General features: G+C 41.6%; 1 protein-coding gene across 4 annotated transcripts in view; it reads right to left on the bottom strand.

Annotated features, from left to right (window-relative positions):
• The window catches only part of LOC121706373 (alpha-2-macroglobulin-like protein 1), a 41,337-nt gene extending 17,858 nt beyond the window's left edge, over nucleotides 1-23,479 (bottom strand). The window contains exons 1-14 of one of the 4 annotated variants that reach the window (XM_042088016.1): nucleotides 23,377-23,479; nucleotides 10,852-10,940; nucleotides 10,576-10,698; nucleotides 8,926-9,106; nucleotides 8,432-8,591; nucleotides 8,130-8,182; nucleotides 7,271-7,291; nucleotides 6,459-6,624; nucleotides 5,446-5,530; nucleotides 3,522-3,648; nucleotides 1,760-1,880; nucleotides 1,576-1,685; nucleotides 598-765; nucleotides 51-293 (exon numbers count right to left, since the gene is read on the bottom strand). In XM_042088016.1, the coding sequence (XP_041943950.1) occupies nucleotides 51-293; nucleotides 598-765; nucleotides 1,576-1,685; nucleotides 1,760-1,880; nucleotides 3,522-3,648; nucleotides 5,446-5,530; nucleotides 6,459-6,624; nucleotides 7,271-7,291; nucleotides 8,130-8,182; nucleotides 8,432-8,591; nucleotides 8,926-9,106; nucleotides 10,576-10,658 (1,518 nt within the window). In that variant the 5' untranslated portion in view covers nucleotides 10,659-10,698; nucleotides 10,852-10,940; nucleotides 23,377-23,479. Of the gene's footprint in view, nucleotides 1-50; nucleotides 294-597; nucleotides 766-1,575; nucleotides 1,686-1,759; nucleotides 1,881-3,521; nucleotides 3,649-5,445; nucleotides 5,531-6,458; nucleotides 6,625-7,270; nucleotides 7,292-8,129; nucleotides 8,183-8,431; nucleotides 8,592-8,925; nucleotides 9,107-10,575; nucleotides 10,704-10,851; nucleotides 10,941-23,300 lie in introns of all 4 variants that reach the window. The other 3 variants (XM_042088013.1, XM_042088015.1, XM_042088012.1) reach the window with 3 other exon arrangements.
• Between the last annotated feature and the right edge of the window lie 32 nt (nucleotides 23,480-23,511).

Consider the following 23,511-nt stretch of genomic DNA (forward strand, 5'->3'; position numbering starts at 1 on the left):
AGTATTCAAAGGACTTTAGATGTCTGTAATGGAACCTGTATTCCACATACCATATAAATGACATCCACAGAGTCTGCGTTGAAAGTCTCCCCAGTGAAGGTGTACTTAATGGTGATGGGTACGTCTTTGCCACACTGAAGAGCATCATCTATTTTGTCATCTATTATGGCCAGAGAGCTGGAGGACGCCGAGTCTGGAGATGCTGTTCTTAATCTGGACACAGACTTTGATGCCGAGTCATAGTATGGGGTGTTATATGGTCTGTATGTGTTGGTGTCTGTAGTTAGGCTGGCCTGGAAAGGAAGAGGCATTAGAGATGAGAAAGGAGGAATGCCTGGATCTTCCACAAAGCACCGTCACAACTACACTAGCACTAGCTTGTGTACAATATACACATGACACACTCACACAAAGATTCAACTACACTAGCAGTAGCTTGTGTAGAATATACGCATCACGCACTCACACGCAGAGACTCAAATATACTAGCATTAGCTTGTGCACAATCTATACACAACACGTTCACATAGACACTAGACGTAGCTTTTCTGCAGTGCATTCACTGATTTTTCCAGAAGACTCTAGTGACCAGCTTACAAAGAGCTCAAAGTCCCCTGGGAAAGGAGCTGTGTTGAGAGAGAACTGGGCCACTCCAACGGAGTCTGTGGTCAGGTTCAGCAGAAGTTCTGCATTCCATCTCGGACCTTTGAACAGATGGACCATCCTCCCAGCGATGCCAGTGTCATTGTAATGGGTCGCTTTGATCTGCAGAGAAAGTAGTAGTAACACTTTATTTGTCCCAGAAGGGCAATTATTTTGCATGCAAGGTTAGTCAAGTCAAGTCAAGTTTATTTATATAGCGCATTTCATACACAGAGGTCATTCAATGTGCTTTACATAAACAAAACCAAACAATAATAACAAATAAAAGCATAGAAGGGCAATATAGTCAAAGAATAGTTAAAAGGTAAAGATCATAATAAAAAGAAAACATAAAACACAAGGTAAAATAATTTAAAAATAAAGGATAATTAGTAAGCAAAAAACAAAGGCAAAAGTAGTAAAAAAAAAGTAATAAAAGATAAAGTAGAATAATTATCAAGGCAGATTCAGAATTTGTAACTTGGCACAGTTAGCAGAAAGCATCTGAGAACAGTTTGGTCTTAAGTCTAGATTTAAAACTGGCTACAGTTGGGGCCTTTTTGATGTCATCCGAAAGTTGATTCCACAGCTGAGCCGCATAGCAGCTAAAAGCTGCTTCACCATGTTTAGTTCTAACAGTAGGTTTTACTAGCAGGTTTTTCACCTGGGACCTGAGAGGACGCGAAGGTGTGTACTGCTGAAGCATGTCTGACGGGTATTTAGGTCCTGCTCCATTTACTGATTTATAAACAAGCAAGAGAGCTTTAAAGTCAATTCTGTGACTTACTGGAAGCCAGTGCAAGGACTTAAGAATTGGAGTAATGTGGTCAGTTCTTTTAGTTTTTGTTGTTCTACTAGTGCAGGTTCTACTAGTGCATGCACTTCTAGTGCATGCATGGCAGATGTGTTTGCAGAGACGACCTTTTCACCTACCTTGCCCTCCATAACTGCCCCGTCCTCAATTACGTTTGGTGTATCAACAAAGGAGAGTTTCCCAAGAGAGAAGTCCAAATCTATGTTTTTGACCTCTGAACGACTGATACCTGAAGACAAAATGAAATATAGACAAGGCACCTTTGGTGGACAAACAGTTTTCAAAAGGGTCGCTTTAGCTTACCTGTTCCTTCTTCAACTACTGTGGCCTTGAATATTAGAATATCCCTCAGTTTTTGGTTCAAGTCTTGCTGTGTAAATGTTGCCATATAGAATACATAACAGCCACAGCCAGACTTGTCCATCTGTGGGCATAAAACAAGCACAGTTACAATTAAACACTCCACAAACCTGCATCATCACAGCCTCAGGAAGTGTTTGTCAGTCTACTTCATAGCTGTCAACATTGAGCGTTGAAAATAAGGGAGATCCCCACGTCTCACCCAAAATACAAGATCAACAACATAGAATTCTTGCTGATAGCAACAGGAAGATCAGACAACAAAACTGCTGCACTAACTAAACAAGGTGTAGAGCTAGGTCTACCGTTACATGGCCTACAGATTGGCATCAAAATCATGCTCACAACAACCACGCTGTTATCTTAAATAGACTAATATCACCAAGTCGCCTTCAAGCAAGCAAAACAATGCTTTGAAAACATCTGCTTCGCTGGAAGGGCAAGGGGGGTAGCAACAGGACAACAGTAGGCTACATAGACAGACAGGTGCGGTGGTAGGGCTAATGTTATGAGTGTATTAAAATATGGGATATTTTACGGGGAAAAAAATATTAAGATGGGAAGGCAGTGGGAAAAAAGTTAAAATAGGTCCGAAACCCGGAAAAAACAGGAGGGTTGACAAGTATGGTCTACTTGCAGTGGTGGAATGTAACGAAGTACAAATACTTCGTTACTGTACTTAAGTAAATTTTCCACGTATTTGTACTTTACTTAAGTAAAATTTATAGTGCATACTTTTGACTTTTACTTCGTTACATTTTACAGCAATTATCTGTACTTTTACTCAGCTACATTTCTACAACACCATCGTTCCTTTTTACGATACATTTTATGATCAGTTTTTTTTTTTCTCTCTGACAAACACGTTTGTTTTACCGGGGGGTTGCTACCAAAGATTCTGGAGCGCTACGTGCATTCTTAGAAACATAAGCTTCTAGTCTAGACCAGGCAAAGCGTGAGCTTGTAGCCATCTGCATTCGGTAGGCTATATTCACCAGACCCATGGCTACACTGTACATGCAACTGTGTTCTGTGCCTTTCTCTGTCTGTTATCTGCAGCGTTAGGGCTATCCGCGGATCAGCGAAGTTACAGGCTATGCCCATGCTTCTGTCACACGTCTGATCATTTGCGGCACAAATGAATGGTAGACTATTAATGAACCGGTGGCCGGAAAAAACGTAACATTTTCCAGATTAGGAAATATTCCTTAATTGTGTGTGATTAAATAAAGATGCATAGCCTACAATTGGGGGGTAGTAACGTGAGCGCTCATTCAATGTCTATGCGTCTGCGCAAGTGAAACTGAACTTAATCATAAAGACACCTTTCTCAGCAACTTTTCTGTTCAATCAGCATAATTGGCATTACGATCCACCCGACGTTTCCCTTGTCTACCCCGTTAAACTTCAGGCTCTCCTGTTTTGCTGAATGATATTACTCAGCAGATCACCCTAGTAGATAACCAGAATTACAGTCTCTAGAATTGTAGGTCAGAATGTAAACTTCCTCCACCACTGTCTACTTGGCCCTTTAATCCCTACTGTTATAACTTCATTTTAAATGCCAGAAATGAAATAAATGTGTGGCAAACATAACAAATGTTAATTTATATTTTAATGTTCATTTCGTTAATATCAAAATCAGTCATATTGAGGCAACATTTACAGAAGAGTGAATAACTATGATGTGGAAGTAGATCTTTACCTCCACCAGTTCTTCCCAACATACTGATTGTGTGGGATCAACGTCATCGCCTCCAAATCCTCGGATATCCGTCTCTCGACACAAAGACAGAGTAGCCTTCCCTGGCACAGGCGCCCCAAACGTGTACCTGAGAACAGGGACAACACGGGTTACAAGATCACGGCCTACAAGGTCAACACGGGATACAAGGTCACACAGCACAACGCTTAAAGGCTAAAAGACCACACAATCACAACGCTTAACAGGTGAAAACAACCTCCATCAACTGCAGCTGTACTGCAAGATGGGTGATGGCAGATGACACACATTTGCTTAGATTCAAGAGGACCATAGTCGTTTGGTGACGAAGCTATGTCTCGGTGTATAGAACAAATCGACACCTGGATGTCTCAAATTTTTCTTCAGCTGAACAAAGAAAAAATTGAAGTAATTATATTTGGTAAAAAGGAGGAAAGACTTAGGGTTGCCACTCTCCTTGACACAAAAGGGTTGAAAGCAAAGGGTACGGTTACAAATCTTGGGTGTATTAATTGACAGTGATCTAAATTTCAACAGCCACATGAAAGCGATAGCTAAATCAGCTTTTTACCACCTCAAAAATATTGCCAAACTTAGAGGGCTGATGTCAAAACATGATTTAGAAAAACTCATTCATGCATTTATCTCCAGCAGGGTTGATTACTGCAATGGACTGTTCACAGGCCTTCCTAAAAAGACTATCAAACAGCTTCAGGTGATACAAAAATGCAGCTAGGATTCTAACAAAAACTAAAAAGAACTGGCCACATTACTCCAATTCTTAATTCTGTGACTTACTGGAAGCCAGTGCAGGGACTTGACTTTAAAGCACTACTACTTGTTTCTAAATCAGTAAATGGAGCAGGACCTAAATACCCATCAGACATGCCTCCATGGTCCCAGGTGAAAAACCTGTTAGTAAAACCTACTGTTAGGTTTTTGATATCAAAAAAGGCCCCAACTGTAGCCAGTTTTACTTCAGACCAAACTGTTTCTACATATTTATTCTACCTTGTCGTTTATTACTTTACTTTTTTTCTTATTAATTGTTCTTTATTTTTAAATGATTTTACCTTGTGCGTTTTCTTTTTATTATGATCTTGCCCTTCTATGCTTTTATCAGCTATTCCTGTTTTTGTTTATGTAAAGCACATTGAATGACCGCTGTATGAAATGCGCTATATAAATAAAGTCGACTTGACTTTGACCATGATAGCACAATTTCGTCCGAACACTTCCCCATAGGATGCTCTCGTATTTCCTCGCGTATCGGCGCTGTCGCCTCTCTCCTCCTCTCCTCATTCTCTCCTCCTCTGGTTGCATTTAGATAAATGAGACATCCTCGATGACATCGAGCTTGGAACAATTAGATAAATGAGACGTCCTCGATGACCATAAGCTTTGAACGATTTCCGGGGCACTAGCAGGAGGAGCGAGGAGAGCTTTGAGATGAATGAGATTCTTGAATTTCCCCTGGGGATCAATAAAGTATCTATCTATGTATCTAGATGCAGCCCAAGTCACTCTGTTTGAAGATTTATCCATTTAATGGCCGCTGTACTTCACCGGATCACTTTATTTGAAGATGTTATTGTTGTACTTCACCGGAGTTGCCCAGTTGGGGGCTCGTCGTCACTTTTGTAGTCACGTTGTAGTTCATCTGTAGTCTATGTGGACTTTCATGTCCAGCAGTTTTAATGTGAACTTGGGAATTTGCCATTTTTGTCACTTGAAATCTGCATATCCTTCTTTCACCAGCATCTTACACCATATTTTTAAGCAAACACAGTTGTATTTCAGATTGGTGAGCATATGTTTTAACCTTTGTTGTGGCATCCATGTTTTTCACACATTGACAGCAAAGCACATGAACTTCCTGAGAATGACCCGTCCCCATGTCACTTACTTGGCACATGCTTGCAGTCGGATCTCTGCTGCTCCCACACTCACTGACTCTGGGCTGTTGAGAGTCACGTCAAACTTGGGTAAAACTGAAAGGAGGAAGAGACGCCATGGTAACAAAAAAACGTTATTATCCTAAACGTGCCAGTTGGCTTTCCACTATTCTTAAAACATCCTAAAAAACATACTGACAAACCTATATAGCTATACATATTATATATAAACACAAACAAAGCTCTATAGCGCGTCATCTTGAAGGATTGCTAATCTTACAAGAACAGACTAAAAAGGTTGTAGGCCAAATGTGTAGTGAGGGAAAATGTCAGGGACTCGTCACTTACTGGATTTGGTGGCTGTCCGCCAAGACAATTTTCCAACCCGTCTTCTAAATACATGGATGACTTTATAACAGATATATTCTTGTGCTAAATATACAACCTTTTGTGGAATGTTCATCTGCACATTAATATGAGTGTGGAATGTTCATCTGCACATGAATATGAGTGTGGAATGTGGAATATGAGTGTGGAATGTGGAATATGAGTGTGGAATGTTCATTAATATGAGTGTGGAATGTTCATCTGCACATGAATATGAGTGTGGAATGTTCATGAATATGAGTGTGGAATGTTCATCTGCACATGAATATGAGTGTGGAATGTGGAATATGAGTGTGCAATGTTCATGAATATGAGTGTGGAATGTTCATTAATATGAGTGTGGAATGTTCATTAATATGAGTGTGGAATGTTCATTAATATGAGGGTGGAATGTTCATTAATATGAGGGTGGAATGTTCATCTGCACATGAATATGAGTGTGGAATGTGGAATATGAGTGTGCAATGTTCATGAATATGAGTGTGGAATGTGGAATATGAGTGTGGAATGTTCATCAGTTTGGAATGAAAGTGGGACTCTGGAGGAGGACTAGCACGAAGGGACACGCCCACTTTGGGACAAGAAGCCACTAACACACACACACACACACGTGTCACGCTAGACAACAACAACATACCATATTGTTTCACTTGAAACTGATGAGACCCTGTACCCTGCTCTCCGGTCACAGACAGCATGTAGTAGCCCTGGGTAGCCTCTGGGTTGAGGGCGTGAGACAGCTGCAGCATCTTACGCTCCGACGACACGTTCAGCCACTGGCCAATGGTGTTGCCACGGTGATCCTGAGAACGGCCAACAAGCGACAGAGTTTAATACTCTGATGAAACCGCACATTTTGAGAAAACAGAACTCTAAAACTTGTGCTGCTGTTGCACCAGTTCAATTTCAGTCTACAAGCACTTTTTCCTTAGACTCACACAATATGTATGGTCAAGTTCAAAGGAATTTAATAAAGGATATTTTCAAGTGGAATATGAGATGACTAATGTATTAATCTACAGAATAATTCCGAGGGAGAAACACAGTATGGTGTGGGGGAGTAAACATAAAGGCACGTAAGATAGATAAATATAATTATCATTAGTAAATTAGATAAACATAATATAATTATCATTATCATCACATTGAGGGGCAGCCATGGCCCCACTGGTCAGCACTCTGGACTTGTAACCGGAGGGTTGCCGGTTCGAGCCCCGACCAGTGGGCCGCGGCTGAAGCGCCCTTGAGCAAGGCACCTAACCCTTCACTGCTCCCCGAGCGCCGCCATTGTAGCAGGCAGCTCACTGCGTCGGGATTAGTGTGTGCTTCACTTCACTGTGTGTTCACTGTGTGCCGTTTGTGTTTCACTAATTCACCGATTGGGTTAAATGCAGAGACCAAATTTCCCTCACAGGATTATACATATATAAAACACCGTTATGTACACACCTGAAGTGTCACCAGGCTGTACTGTGGAGACAGAAGAGAAATGATTAGTGCTTTTATCTTTATTTAAATGATGATCGTGTTTAAAAACCAACACTATAAAGCACTACAGAGGAGAATATTTGGAATGGATGGTGATTACATAGCAGTGCGTGGAACTGCTCCGAGCTGTCGGCAGTTACAGTTACCATGACCTACCAGTAGAGGGAGCCACAGACATTCAGTTTTTATGTTGAATTACGCCTCAGAGAGAGAGGGCCAAACTCCCCAATATGAGCAAAAAGCACTCAGCTAAGAGATTCAGCCCACACACGTACATTTCTGTTGACTCTGTTTCTGTTCACATGCCAGTTAGGCAGTTATGAGCTTCAGGCAGAGCAGCTTCAAAATCTGCCATTTCTTATTTTAAAGTCAAGAGCAGAACATGGGCAGTATGTGTCAATTAGAATATCAGAAACATGCATATGAGAAATACCCAGAGTTCTGGTTTGCGCCGCCCTAAGTGACTAACAGACACCATTAAGCACCAATGAGAGGCAGAATAAATGTAGGCTTAACATATTTTACATGTGTGCAGGGAAGAACATGCCCCACTGTGAATGGCAGATCATTAATCGTATTAGCGGAGGCGACTAGAATACGCTACTTAATAGATGTATACTAAATCCTGCTATAGGAAGTAAAGTAAATAAAGGCTGCGCGTCATGGAGCTCGTGTTTTTTGTTTTGGATGGGTGCTCAAGTGAGAGGACGCCTACCTCGCTACACAAGTCCCTGAGGGGACGTCTACCTCACTACAGTACAGCTCCTGAGGGGACGTCTATCTCACTACACAAACAGTCAGAAAACTCAGCAGGACTCACCTTCTGCTGAAGGGGAATGAATTCCGTATCCATGGTAACCACTCTGAAATGCACTGCAAGTGAGAATCAGAGTTAGAATCAGACCTTGAACTGGACCATCTGGGTGTTTACAACAACTGACTCTGCGACCACATGCAAGCGTCTATAGGAGGACGTACCTGTTTAGCCTGGGCTGTACATGCAAGCGTCTATTATGACTGGACGTACCCGTTTGGCCTGGGCTGTACATGCAAGCGTCTATTATGACTGGACGTACCCGTTTGGCCTGAGCTGTACATGCAAGCGTCTATAGGAGGACGTACCTGTTTGGCCTGGACTGTATATGGGTTTATCTGTCTGGATGAAGGTCACAGGATCAGGTTTTGGCCTGAACTTCACCCGACTCTCTGAAGTCCAGTGAGATGTACGACCTTGGACCTCTACTTTGATACTCTGCACAGAGTCTTTATTTACCGATGGGGCCTGTTCAACAACAGAGTAAACACAAGATCACTGGCTAACCTAGAGCAGGTAGAGTGACCACAGGCTAACCTACAGCAGGTAGTGACTACAGGCTAACCTACAGCAGGTAGTGACTACAGGCTAACCTACAGCAGGTAGAGTGGCCACTCTACATCTAAGCAGAAGGGGGCAGCACAATCACCTGCTCATTTTACACACACACACAGCTACGTATCTGGAGCTTGAGGAGTGCACGCTGTGGCCCAGTCTACCTGTGCTTGTAGTTGGACCTGCAGGTGTGTATGTACCTGGCCCCTGCCCTGCAGGTGTGGATGTACCTGGCCCGGCTACTGACCTGGAAGTGGACGCAGCGGTGGAAGTCTGTGTCTGACGTCTCCTGGTGCAGCATCTTCTTCTCGTCTCCGGTGGTCAGATATATGGACATGTGCAGAGTCTCGTTAGGACTCTGGAGGCTGGCACACAGTTTGGCTTCGGATGCTGACCTCATCTGGGCAGGGAAGGTCACCAGGAACGACCTACAGAGATGCAATGTGTTTCCCCACACCCCCTCTGAGCATTCGTACAGATTAAATGACCATTAAATGACTAAGGCATCGTTTCCCAACCTTGGGGTCAGGACCCCATGTCGCCTGAAATTCAAATGGGGGTCGGCTGAGTATAAGGCATCTTAAAATGTACTAGCATGTTACATAAGAATATATATTTATAAAAACCTCTTGAAACTAGTATGTACTAGCAACGTAAAAATAAACTTAAGACAGCGCGGATGACATATTTGATTGATGTGCTTAAAAATCAAAGTACCGCTCTCGACTGGATGTTACACCAGAGATGAGATGCGCGCTCATATTGTGATATGGGTCGCCAACATTTTGTGACATCAAAATAGGCTCACCTGCCAAAAAAGGTTGGCAAGCCCAGGACTAAGGGGATGTTTTAATGCCACTCATGCTTGCAAATGAGGAGATAGCACTAGTTCCATGTATACTGCAGGTGTGCTGGGCGGTATACCGGTTCACAGAATACCGGTGTATATTTTCGTTATGATATGAATGTTTAATATACCGCCATACCGGTGCATTTGATTACACAACGTTCGGAACGCTGCACCGCACGACACTGTTTCAGACAGGACCCCTGTTTGTGACCCTTAAGGCTCAATTTCTCCTTAAGGCTTAATTTCTCCTTAAGTAAGGGATTTATTTAAGGGTGTTGCACGGAATACCATAAATGGTTTCCTTAGTTAAGGAAAAACGTTAAGGGATTTCCCGGCACAAAATTTCTATAGTTTCCACAGAGATTGTTCCACAGCTGTAACTATTTGGCTAGTAGGCGATCGGATCATTCATCTCACCTTAAAAATAAAAATGTTCTAGACATGAACTGAACAATACTAGCTGGCTAGTAAAGATCCTGACTGTCATGGTTGGCTAACAAGACATCCACATGAATTCTGTTCTGTTCAGTAGAAAATGCTGAACACCTGATTAGGCATGAAAAAAAAAAATTCCGTCAAATACCATGAAACCGTCATATACATTTTTGGTGATACCGCCCAGCACTACACGGAACCCTGTCCGCGTGCCAAAGACTACACATCCCACCTCCTAAAGGGAACCACAAAGCATCCTTTATCTCTCATTTGGTTCCCACTACCCTCCATCTGATAGATGCCCCCACTACCCCCTCCATCCGATAGATGCCCCCACTACCCTCTCCACCTGATAGATGCCCCTTGCTAGCCTCAGCAGGAGGTACAAGAGGTGATCTGTGTGGACAAGGGGTATGTATACTCACGGCTCTGGCGTTGCTGTGTGTGTGTGTGTGTGTGTGTGTGTGTGTATGTATACTGACGGCTCTGGCGTGGCTGTGTGTGTGTGTGTGGGGGGGGGGGGGGGGTGTATACTCACGGCTCTGGTGTTGCTTTGTGTGTGTGTGTGTGTGTGTGTGTGTGTGTGTGTGTGTGATATATATACACACTTACGGCTCTGCCGTTGCTGTGGAGGAGCAGAGTGTGTAGAGGCAGAGTAGCAGCCCTCCAGCAATCAGGATCCTGGTGAGGGCCATTCTGCGCTGATTCTCTTAACTCAGCCTGATGCTCCTGCTGCTGTGCTGACAAGAGGGAGAGGGAGGCATGATGTCCTCGGTGTGGTGGACTTCAGTCTCCACACAAACAAACATTTCCCCACATTACCATGTAGATAGTATGACCTAGGACCTTTCCTGAGTTCATCAGGGCAACATCAGAGAGCAGCATCACCTTTAAAAGCTGCTCCAGTTCCTTTTTGATCTTGGTGATGAGCGGAGGCTCCTGGTATACGAGGGCCGTGTACAGCAGCACACCATCAACTGAAAATGTAACAGAATTCCACACAGTGTAATCTCATTTGTTTACAGATCAGTTCAGATTCTGCACCTTTCCTTTTCAAGTAGGCCTACTTATCTAGCAGTCATCGGCGGCCATATTGCTTGAGGCAAACACCTAATGGCCCCCTTACACCAAACAACTTTGACAAGATTTGGGAAAGATTCTTGAAAGATTGTAGTCTTTTAACTAATGCCTCCCATTCAAGCTTTATTCAAAAGACTCCACTCTTAAGAATCTTTCCCAAATCTTGTCAAAGTTGTTTGGTGTAAGGAGGCCATTAACCGATCAAATAAATTCACCGGTTTCAAAAAACCCAGAGTCGTGTAGACACTTGCCGTCAATCAGAGACACCCGTTGCTTCTTTATGGAGCTAAATTTGTCTCAATAATATTTGCATACATGTATGCGCAGAGGGGGATCCACAAATATTTCTCAAACTCAAAGATCGTAATTCTTGATTTCGCTTGCAAACTGACAGTTTTATGCGTTTACTAAACAAAGATTATGGAAATTAAACACCACTTATCCATCAAAAAGCTTGTTGTAAAAGGCATAACTTGTTAGATTTAAGAACTAGGTTCGCTAGCTCTGTGTGTTATGAGCAAAGAATCTTTGGTTACGAGTCCCATAGAACAACACTGCCATCTACTGGATTAGACAGTGTCAGCAGGCTACTTGTGGATCTGGGTGGCTTCTCTGCCGCAAAGTTTGTCTCAAAAATACGTGATCCACAAATGCTGATCCACAAATGCGAAAACGAAAACTGTGTGTGCTGGTGATCCACAAATGCAAAATTAGATTTCACAAAGGCAATTTTCAGTTTTACCAATGCCATTTCGTTTACAAATACACATCTACAATTGTGAAAACCAATTTACAAGTTATGAATGATTTTTTTTATTTGTGGATGTCAAAACACAAATGCAAGTCAAGAAATATTTGTGGATCCCCCTCTGCACATATACAAATATTATTGAGACCAGGGTAGGAATTTCACGGCGGCCACGACGGCCATGGCCGTCGTAGCCCCTTGCATTGGCCGTGAGGCCCCTTTGAAAATCAGAGGTTTACAGGCCACGGTGGCCTTGGTGCCCCCTTCTTTCAATATTCTGCTTTGCGTCCTACTAATAGCGATTTTTATTTAGCCTGTGGCCTGTCAAAATAATCTTGGCATTCACAGCGCAAATTAATTTAGTCTTTTACGCAGTGGAGAAAGTGACAGCGCAAGAAAGAAAGTGCGTCCAAATTCACCCTTTTTCAGTTGAACTACTCGCGACGTAGCCTATTCATCACACAGACATCACAAGTATCACATGAAAGAGCTTTTTCTCACCTTTTAAACAATGTTAGCCGATAATTGCTGTGTTGAACGGTTCGCGAGAAAAGTAAACAATATCATTCAATTTAATCATACATTCTACTGAAGGTTTTGCGTCCCATGATCTCCCTACCCATTCATCTCGGTGGAATACTTTACGAACCCTTCTTTTAACACATGACAAACCATATATCAGAATAAACAGGAGACCTTACCGAACACAAAGGTGTAAAGCAGTCCCCTGTACAGTTAGCCGTTCCAGAGTAATCCAGTTTTGAATTTGCAGTAAAGTTCGACATCCATGGATGTCTCCAAATTTTGGCTTTTGCACTGTTCCACATGATTTAATAACGGGCCAAATACAAAATAAATGTTACAAATATCGCCTAGATATTGGTAAATCAGAGGACAGCTGACTAAGAGTATGTGAAAGTAGCATTAATGATCACAAAATGCTAAGCATGCATCTAGGCTATTTGAGTTTCTTAAAGCTGAGCTGTGCTTAAATTGTTCAATACATGATTTCATAACAGGCCAAATATAAAATAAATGTTATATATAGCCTATATATCTGTAAATATTAGATGATCAGATGATTTACAGTTCTATGTAATATGTCATGTTTCATGTTTTTGTAATGTTTCATACAGTGATGCAGGTCTACTGCAGTGAATAGGCTAAATACAACTTTGATCATTTTTATAGCCTACTACTGTATAGTTAACTTTGGCCTTGGGGCCCTGACATGGGGCCTTTGTGCCCCCCACCAAATATGCCCAACTGAAGGCCAAGTGGCCTTGCCCCCAGAATGGTGAAATTCCAAGCCTGATTGAGACAAATTTAGCTCCATACTTCTTTGGCCTTGATTGTCGCCGCCATATCATGATTATGTTCTGGAGCCAAATGCGTATCTACAGTGGGCATCGCTTTCAAATGACCACTTCATTCGCGCATTACGCGGCGTGAAGCTGCGTGAAGCTTTAGTACCACTTTCAGCCACTGTGCGTCGCTCTGCCTGCCGTCCCTTACATAATTGTTGCCGAGAGTAATCCCAGCCTACGAATTAAATAACAAAATAAATCATGCATAATTAAACATTACCTCGATTTAGGCTACTTGGGTGCTTAAGGCTTGACTACACGAAAATCGAAATGTGCCGTCTACATTATTGTCAGTGTTGGGGTTAACGCAACTACGCAAATCAAAACAGTGGTGTGATAATTGAGCCAGTAGAGAAATAACTGTTCAGAATTAATCTGTAGCCTTGGGTAGGCTTCTGCAGAAAACAATGTTGTTGCCGATTTAATACTATCTGGCGACGTTTTTAACAGGCTACGCAATAGAGGCTTAGACAACTATGACCCACGTTTTGGTTTCGTAAATTAATTTGCCCTACTTCTTGACTGCAATGTAGTCAATTGACTGCTTGACATGTCATTTTTATTTTTCTGTACAATAAACAATTACATCTGCTTTATGCCACAGAATTACATTCATATTTGGCTGACTGCAGACGCGCCACTTCCCTCCCCATATTCCAAGATTAAGATAGTAGCCTATACAAAAAGCACTTCATACTATCATAAAAAAATAGTTAAAACGAATAGCTATTTGCAATTTGACAAAACACTGGTCCTCTTTTAGCGAATGCGAGGACGATATGAGCCTGTTGCATTTAGTTAGATGTCCGAGTCACGCATAATGTTTGAAATCCAACACCACACAGTTGGATAACCTACTTCATCATGTCCCCATGCCTACATTTTTGTGAGTAGCATAGAGATCGTTAAAAACAATAAAGTATGGCTCTCCGTTTAGGACATTGAAAACTTATATTTTTAATAGACTACCGTCGAAGATGCTGACTTGCAAAAGCCTCGGGATAACACGTTATCTCCACTATCATCAGTCATGCCCCTTGATCAAAGTGGGGAATGAAATAAAAGTTTGAGAACCACTGGCTTAACAAGTTACCTACAGTCCAGAACACAGAATCTGTTGCAATATTCTGATGATCGGCGATGATATCGGCAAATGTTTGTTTTCCAAAGTAAGAATTTCACTTCACCATGCACCTTCGACAATACCTGGCATCATTACAAACATTATTCTGTGTCCTAAAACTGGCATATTTTATGACATTGTGTCATGTAAGTTCTTTGCAAAATCTAGAGAAATGTGTGAGGTGGTCAGCGGGGGACAATTGAGACACACATTGGATTGTGTTATTACTTGAACATTCCACACTATCCACAGCTGTGGTAGGCCTATCAGGGGCAGGAGGATTACTGTCAGCGCAGGCTTTATATAAAATTCTTCAACAGAAGGCCTCGAATGTTGTCTTGTTTGTGGGGCGCTTTGCTTCGCTTCTGTAATTTCGGCTTCATTGAAAATGAGGGCTTCCCTCAATGACCCTCCGAGAATAAATAAAGGTTGAATGAATGAATGAATGCAGGCTTGCCCAAAATAAAGGCATGTGGTTTGCGCAGCCTACAGTAAATAACAGACCCGCCAGAATGTGCGTTATGATGCTTTTTTACGAGCAAGATGTTTTTGGTACCCTACGCACACTGCATGTTCTTAAATAACAATGATCATCAGTAATATTCGACCATTAATTTGGGTAAATGGGCAAGCGTGACCACCTTGATTGGCTGATGATTGGAATCATGCCTGCCAGCCTGCGTTACAAACACCTCCCTTACGATGATGAGTGACAGGTCTCAGAATGCGTGCGCTACACAAGGACGGAAGATGATGAATAACTGGGGCCGTAGGCTATTCACAAAGGCTTTTATCTTACTTCTAGGAGTAGGCTACTCCTAAATCGCACTTACAGATTTTAGATTGGAGTTTTCTCTTAAAAGTTATTCACAAAGCCTTTCAGACAACTCCTAAACTAGGAGTGAGTCTTCGTGGCTATGGATGACGTCATTACTCATGCACGAGCTTGACTGAAGTGACCACCTTGATTGGCTGACGATTGTAACGCGGGAATTCCCAACACCTCTCTTCCGATGATGACTGACAGGTGACAGGTCGGAGAATGCGTGCGCTACACAAGTAGTGCGAAGGACGGAAGATGATTAATAACTGAATAAAAAGGCCTAGCCTAAATGAATAAAGAGTAAGGCAAAACAGATAGCTTAGTAGCCTAATGAAACATAGGCCTATGGATTGATGCAGTAGCCTACCTTTGCAACATTATTAAATTAATCTGTCACCATATGCCTAGGCTACGTTTGCAAAGAGGAGAACATTTTAATTTGATTCACAATGAAACGTTACATTTCATTTACATGTTAACAATGAGTAGTTTTGGTTGTTGTTGGTGGCGTTATTGCATCCCTTTTATGAATGCAAAATTGTTCCCTCGCGATTGGAAGCTCCTGTTGTGCATAGGCTATTTCAAAACATCGCAACGTAAAATGCCACAAAAAAGCTGTTTATGAATAGGTCTTAGTGAGTTAGGAGTCCTCTCGACTTAAGCTGTCCCAGACTTAGGTGCTACTTTTAGGTCTAAAATGCTTCGTGAATTACTTTTTGTGAAAAAATTAGGAGTCCTGAAGTTAGGAGTGCCACGCCCATTATTTTTAGGAGTTGCTCCTAAATTCGCCAGTTAGGAGCTACTTTTAGCCTTAAAATTCTTTGTGAATACGGCCCCTGAATAAAAAGGCCTAGCCTAAATGAATCAAGGCAAAACAAATAGCCTAGTGGCCCAATGAAACATACGGATTGATGTAGTATCTTTGTAACATTATTAAATTATTCTGTTACTATGCCTACGTTTGCAAAAGAGAACATTTTAATTTGAGTCACAACAACAATGTTACATTTAACCCTTTCGTGCCCGTGCCGAACATTCCATTTTTGGTGCTGGATGACCTCCTTACACAAAAAACCTTATTTCTTGAGTATAATACATACCATCAATGGGATATACATACCATTGTAATCAGAAGGGTCAGTTCTATCAAATGATGTAAAATACATATGGTAATGTTGATATAGTAATGAACAGTCTTTGAAAATCCTCTCCAAATGTATACCGAAATTCGTTAAAATTGAATTTCATTCGCATAAAAATGAATTTTCATCATATTTCTATATGAGATAGAGAAAAATATAGAGTGTATGACATGTGCAGCAAGTTGTGGGCTATTTAACAAAAAAGACTGAATTGGAATATCATTAACCTTTCAAAAGTTATGATAAATTAAGTGATAAGTGTAAAAAAATGCAGGAAACGGGATTTAGAATGTTGACAGAATTCACATTCTCTTTCTCACCAAAAACATCAAAGTATGCATAAAAACTAATAATGAAGTCAGACACAATGGTTTAGATTTATTTGGTCCATAAGAATAAACCATTTATTTGTATATAAGCAAATGCTAGTCAACAATAATGATATATAAAAGAAAAACATGTACCTTACCAGTAATACAGGAAGTAAGTATACTGTATATTTATTGAAGATCAATTCTGAAGAGACATAGAATACATTTGATTCAACAGATACAACTTCCTTATATAAATTAGTGTAATATGAAAATGATATACATCTATAAAATGTATTATTTATGAAAAGCTAGGAATACAATCAACTTCAACATCACTCAAAAATCAATGTGTCTAAACATTTGAAAGTGGATTACATAGAACAAGCCTGTTGAGAATAAACACATACACATATAAACACAAACTCACACACACACACACACACACAGAGGAGGATAGGGAAAGGTGGGGTGGGGAACCTGAAGGTTAAACACAGAGGACCTACGACTCATAACGAAACGCATCCCCTTCTGTAGAATGCCAAATCTGACAGCAATTTTGTTTACCAAAAAAGCAGTCACCTACCGCTAAACTCCAGGCCATACAAGCTACTTTAGTGTTATTATGTATTGTTTTTATAACAAAGCCAACCATTTTTCTTTGGCTCCTGCTGTACAGGAATATGTACTTGATGAAAAGATGACAGAGTAGTAGTTGGAGCAGCTGAAGGCGAGGCTGAAATTTTGACGGAAATGCCTGCCAGCTGTTGTGATAGATTTTCGCCAAAATCTTTCTGGCTGTAGCTACCGAACCTAGGTTCAACACCAGATTCTGCATTGCCAAACTTGAAATAATAAGAAACTACTGAAACAGCAATGTCAATGGAGAAAAAGTGTACACAATATGTATTTCTCATTTGGTCAACGCTCCCTGATCCCTTCAGAGACTTGGTTCCCCAGTAGCAATGGATATTAGGGAGGGAAGTGAAGTCCCATGTCAATGATCAATCCCAGAAAACTGTGAAACTCTTCTGGGGTCTCTTCGTCCCATGCCCCTGCACTGTGTGTTTGCATACAACGGCCTACTAAGCACAACCTCCCACCCGTTCCGGTTGGTAAAACCACATATGCCTGGGACAACAACATAAAAATCAACATAACAAGTCTATTTCAGTGTTTTAGTGGCAGTCTACACCACCCTACGCACGCCACCTAAATCTATACCTTCTTCCTCCATCCTCACATGGTCTTCAACATTGTGAGCGCAAGCTCATCAGCAGTCAGCCACCTCTTCAGGCCTGCAAGGAGGTCTGTGTAGGTCTTGTCATCCTCCATCTGAAACAACAGTAAAATCATACAAATGTAATACATTTATTAATTAAAAAAATAAAATCACAAAACTACATATGTGTGCACATACATACACAAGAAGAGGTAGCCTAAACTATTGAAGCATTTTGAGTAACTCAAAAATATTTAGAAGTATGAAAAGTCATTTTTATTACACATGGGTTTAGCTACCCTAAATCTGATTGCCTGGCTGGCATTAAGATAAAGACAGATTACATTTCACCTAGTAACTAACTGCTTAAATGCAATAATGACATTTCTGACATAATATGTGATTTCACATCATGTTTTCTATAAAACTACATATTGAGAAGAGTAGAATATCAAGTCATGCCATCTTAGAAAATGTTGAGACAAGCACGTCTGATGTTTGGCATTAAGAAGCAAGGTAAAACAGTTCACTACAAACTGCCTAGCGAGGTAACAACCCGATGAGAGGCAATACGTTAATTAGCACTACATTTCTGACAGAATCCGTGATTTCACATCTTGTTTTCTACAACTACATATTGAGAGGAGTAAAAATATCGCTCAACTTATTTCATGTAAGAGAACGCAACTTAGAAACGCGGCGCCCATTGATTTATTCAGCTTTGGTATGCTATACTGACTTACCAATATAATGCTTACCTAACAAGCAAATTGGTACTAGAAAACAAACTTACTTACAGGTTATATACTAACAGGTTTTTAAATGAAATTGTCAAATGAAAATAACTGATATAAAAAGCAAACGAGAATACTGCAAGCAGTTCAGAGTAATGCAGCTAGCTAAAGTTACATGACGATGCACTTAGCCCCCGCTATGCCATAATGTTGACGCTGATGAGAAAGCATATTACTGTCAAATAACATGATTTTATGACTACAAATTAAGATTAACCATAACTAGAAACGATGTAAAATATATATTACCTCAGTTTATCCAGCTGTGTGGTTTCCAGTCGAGGTAAACTCCAACGAAGTGCAGGTGGCATCTGGCGGTCCATGTTAAAATGTACGACTGAAGTGAAAAGTTTTTTTCACGACTCATCTTCAAGTATCCAAAACATTTCGCGCCATAAACCCCTTAACCAATCATATCAAATTGAAGCTTATGTTGTCAGCATTACGGGGAAGATTTCAGAAATAAAATCAGTCATTGGACAGCTGAGATATTAGATGATTGGTCATCGTTAAAATTTTAACGAAATTAGAATGGTCGGGCTTGTAAGGGTTAATTTACATGTTGACAATGACTAGCCTAGTTTTGGTTGTTGTTGGCGGCGTTATTGCATGTTAGTTATGCCTACAATGCAAAATTGCTTCCTCGCGATTGGAAGCTCCTGTAGCTGCATAGGATTTCAAAACCGCAGGTTTGTGAATAGGTCTGAGTAAGGAGTCCTCTTGACTTCTTTTAAGCTGTCAGAGGTGGGAAGGTGTGATTTTTTGGGGGATGGGCCGGATTAACTGGGCACAATTGTCTGATGGCCCCCCTTCCCCCCAGCCAACGTGAATCGGGTGGTTATTTAATAGGCCTATCGTGAAGATTTTTCCTGCCATCTAAGGCACGAGCGCATCTGTGAGGCCAAGCCTCACCAAGTAGCTCGTTTGTTTACAACTAACATTCCATTTAATTAAACTGCTTTATAGGCTATGCCGAAATAGTTTTCAACATTTTGAATATTAGTGTCGGGTGAATTGAAATGTTCTCAAAGTAGCCTTATGGCTGAAAGCTGCTTGGGACACCACCCCCCCCTCCGTCAAGCAATATAACCATACAAACGCGCTTCCTGCACTCATTGTTTCAAAAGGAGTAATTTTGGCTTTGTCAGAACTGAAGAGCTGTGGACGGCACGGCACGGTATGCCCAATGAAAATAAATTAACGCAACGCAACGCAACACAACACAGACCCCGCTTCTCTCGCGTCAGTCACTGACATGAACGAAACACAGAACCCGCTTCTCTCACGGCAGTCACTGACAGTAACCTAGAATAAATGCATGGGGAAAAACACTTCCCCATGACAAAGACATCGTAAAACACTGAAAGTTAATATTTTGTCACTAGCAACATTCATCTTTCCTTTGTCAAATGTATTATGTTCCAAGTACCCTATGCGTAATTCTGCTTCATAAAGTTGAACAAATACATTTGCTTATTTCACAGAAAAATATAAATAGCCAGTCTACAGTGCAGAGTTGGTAAGTTATGGTAGGCCAACTTGCAGTGAACATACAAACAGGGGAAATTATTTCTCTTGCAGCCGAGTAGCCTCAGGTGCGCACGTAGACATAAGGCCGAACATGCAAGCGCCAATGAATCGTGCTTTCGCGACAATCGCGCCGTTAAACTTAAATAGGTTAACATCACTCTAAGTTCGCCTTCAAGCAAAGAAAACGATTATTTGAAGACATCTGTTTCGTTGGAAGGGCAAGGGGTAGCAACAGGGCAACACAGAGACAGGCCCGATGGCAGGGCTGTTATGAGAGTATTAAAATATGGGATATTCTACGGGAAAACATTAAAACGGCAAGACAGCGGGGAAAGTTAAAATACGTGATAAACACGGAAAAAGTTGGCATGCATTGTTTCGGTCCCCGTGCACAGGGATTATTTGTCATACTATTAATCACATATGATTATTTGTGAAATTGTGCAAACAGGCGCAACACATTTGAAAAGGAAGGACTGGTATGCAAGCTCACGGGAAAGATTTATTTAAGAACGTTATCACAAAGTGTGTGGCTGTGGCGCGGGCGGAAGACAATTGGCAGGGGAGGGTCATGTCTTTTTTAACAATTCTGTCGGAGGGTCATTGAACAATTTCTAGCAGGCAAGAGAGGGTCATGCAACTTCCAACTGAAGCACTCAAAATTCCTCCGGTGGCCCCTTCAATAAATAACGATCAGTCCCTAGATTGCTGCTGGGCTATAGGTCTTGGTTCTGTTAACAACTCATTGTCAAATGCATAGCCTATCTCGCGGTTGCATCCATTACAAACAAACATGCAATGTGAACGTCTGGGATTGGGGAGAGCACTACATGCTCTACTGAATAAGCACGAAGTCAACCCTTTAAATGAAAAACACTCTTTAATAATCCAAAAAAATAAACCGCTAATGAAGTAAACTTGTGACCATCAAAAATCATTTATCGCTTGTAACTCCGTGATACCAGGACGTAACAGGAAGGCATTTGGCTGAGCAACGGAGGTTAATATGCTCCATGTTTTGTCCAAATGATGACTGTCTATCATCGTTGCACTCGGAGAAAACCGGAATGTTTCATTCGTCCCCGTTTCAATCGTCCCGGTTGTACCTACTCAAAACGCAGATAGAACCTTATTATTCTAAGGTAGCGAAATAGCGTTCAGCATGATTCATGCCCAATTAATTCCCCCTGTTAAAGTGTTCGCCTTTGTAGTTTGGTTTCGTGATAGCCTATGATAAACGGCTTATGGCCAAATATGTGAAAACGTTAAAATACAGTAGGCGATAAACCCGGAAAAAGTTGACAGTGATTTTTTCATAATCACTTTGGAGGGTCATAGAAAAATGTATTGCTGGCGAGGGAGGGTCACGTCTTTTTGGACTAATGCTCCCAAAACTCCTCCGGTAGCCCCTTAAATAAATAACGAACAGTCCCTAATGAAGTAAACTTGTGACCATCAAAAATCGTTTATCGCCTGTAACTCCGTGATAACAGGACGTAACAGGAAGGCATTTGGCTGAGCAACGGAGGTTAATACTCCAAATGATGTCTGTCTATCATCGTTGCACTCGGAGAAAACCAGAATGTTTCATTTGTCCTGCGTCTACGGCTGCAAACGGGATTCACTCGCAGTTAACCAAATATTTCTTTATTAGGGCAGGGCAGGCATATTTCTGGCTATTACATTATTTCTAAACCAGTCTGCTAAAGTCTGTAGTGAAGTCTGTGTAGGGTTTTCCAGGCTCCATTTCTTTTTACGAGACACCCTGCTCACTTGAGCCATCTACCGGTTGTTTGGGTTGTTGCAGCGTCTCACTGGAAAAATACAAATTAAAGTCGCGTGATACCGCATGGACCGCGAGTGAAGCTGGCCAAGTCGAAGCACTGCCCACTGTAGCTTTCTAATATCCATTTTCGCCGCCAGTTCTCAAGGCTACATTGCAGGCACAGATAGCCTACTCAACAATATCCTAGCCTACTTTGCAACAACTAAATAGTTAATGTTTAGGACCAATTAAGTGAAATTGGACAATTTCCCGCGGTACACCTGATCTCTCACGGCACACTGGTTGAAAATCACTGAGTTAGGGGGGATCATGTAGCCTAGAAATCTAGACACGCCCCAGCAGGGCTACAATTACATTTGCTGCCAGGGCTAGTCTAGCAACTCTCCGTTGGCTTGTGAGCTCCAGAAATCGAAACTTAATCAGGGCATTGAAATTGTGTATAGAGTCGTTTGGTGGGCTTAACATAATGATTGGTGGCAGAGCTTCAACAGTTTGGCTTGAATTCCCTGCTACTTGAAAACAAATATCCTATTGCGTCCTATTGCTTGCAGAGGGAATTTGAAAGACAACTGATTATTCCGCCCCTCGGACTGAGCACTGCGAACGGTGAGTGCCCAGACCCTACATTTTAATGTGGGTCTGGCTAGCCAGGCTAGGGATCATGGTAAATAAGTTGAATTTTCCCTTGGGGATCAATAAAGTATCTATCTATCTATCTATCTATCTATCTGTCTATCTATCTAAGTGGAGCCTCCAATGTGCTTAATGTAATAAACGTGTGTGTGCTGGTAGTGTAATGTTTGTTCACATTTAAGGAATGAATGCAATCGTGCCAATCGGATCCCTGTCAGCGTGTCGTCAGATATCAATAGCTGCGTGGGATGACTTGGCCTATGATCAATACTTTTGTCCCAAAAAGGACCAGGATTGTAACATAAAGATACACAAAGGACTTGAATGGCTGACTGGTAGTAGCTTACTTTTTAAAGAGTCTGCAGAGATGAAAGTAGCCACAATGGATAAACCGTTGGGTTTTAAATTGTTAAAGCTCGCAAACATAAACTTCTCCATTTGAATCTCCTGGCCCCCACCCCATCTCAACATGTCCGCGAGGTTTTCGGAGGCCTACGAAGGGCAAACTTTACTGCGCAGTCTGAGGACACCGAGTTAACCAGCATGCAGGTAAACGCCTCCACATCGCCCCTCTTGCGCGGCTGAACACAACGCAACAACTTTCCCAAACATTTGGACGGATTTAATGTAAATTATAAAGGAAAGCGCTCGTTTGTGGTCCAGATAAATGAATGTTAATGCGTCTATTCCATCTACATATCACAATTATGAAATCCACAATGTGAATTGTTTTATCAAACTTTTTCCCGAGTGAGTCTGAAGTAGAGGCTTGCTTTACCTGATAGGCTCCAATATCTATGAGGCTGGCGTCGCACCGCGGTAGAGCCTGAAGTTAAACGTGTAGAGTGTCTCACCTGTAGAGAGTGCGGCGTTGGGGAACGGGACCGCGTCTACCACGTGTTCGTGAGCGAGTCTGAAGTAGAGGCTTGCTTTACCTGATAGGCTCCAATATCTATGAGGCTGGCGTCGCACCGCGGTAGAGCCTGAAG

This window comes from Alosa sapidissima, chromosome 4 (genome assembly GCF_018492685.1).
Source record: "Alosa sapidissima isolate fAloSap1 chromosome 4, fAloSap1.pri, whole genome shotgun sequence".
Taxonomy (NCBI): Eukaryota; Metazoa; Chordata; class Actinopteri; order Clupeiformes; family Clupeidae; genus Alosa; species Alosa sapidissima.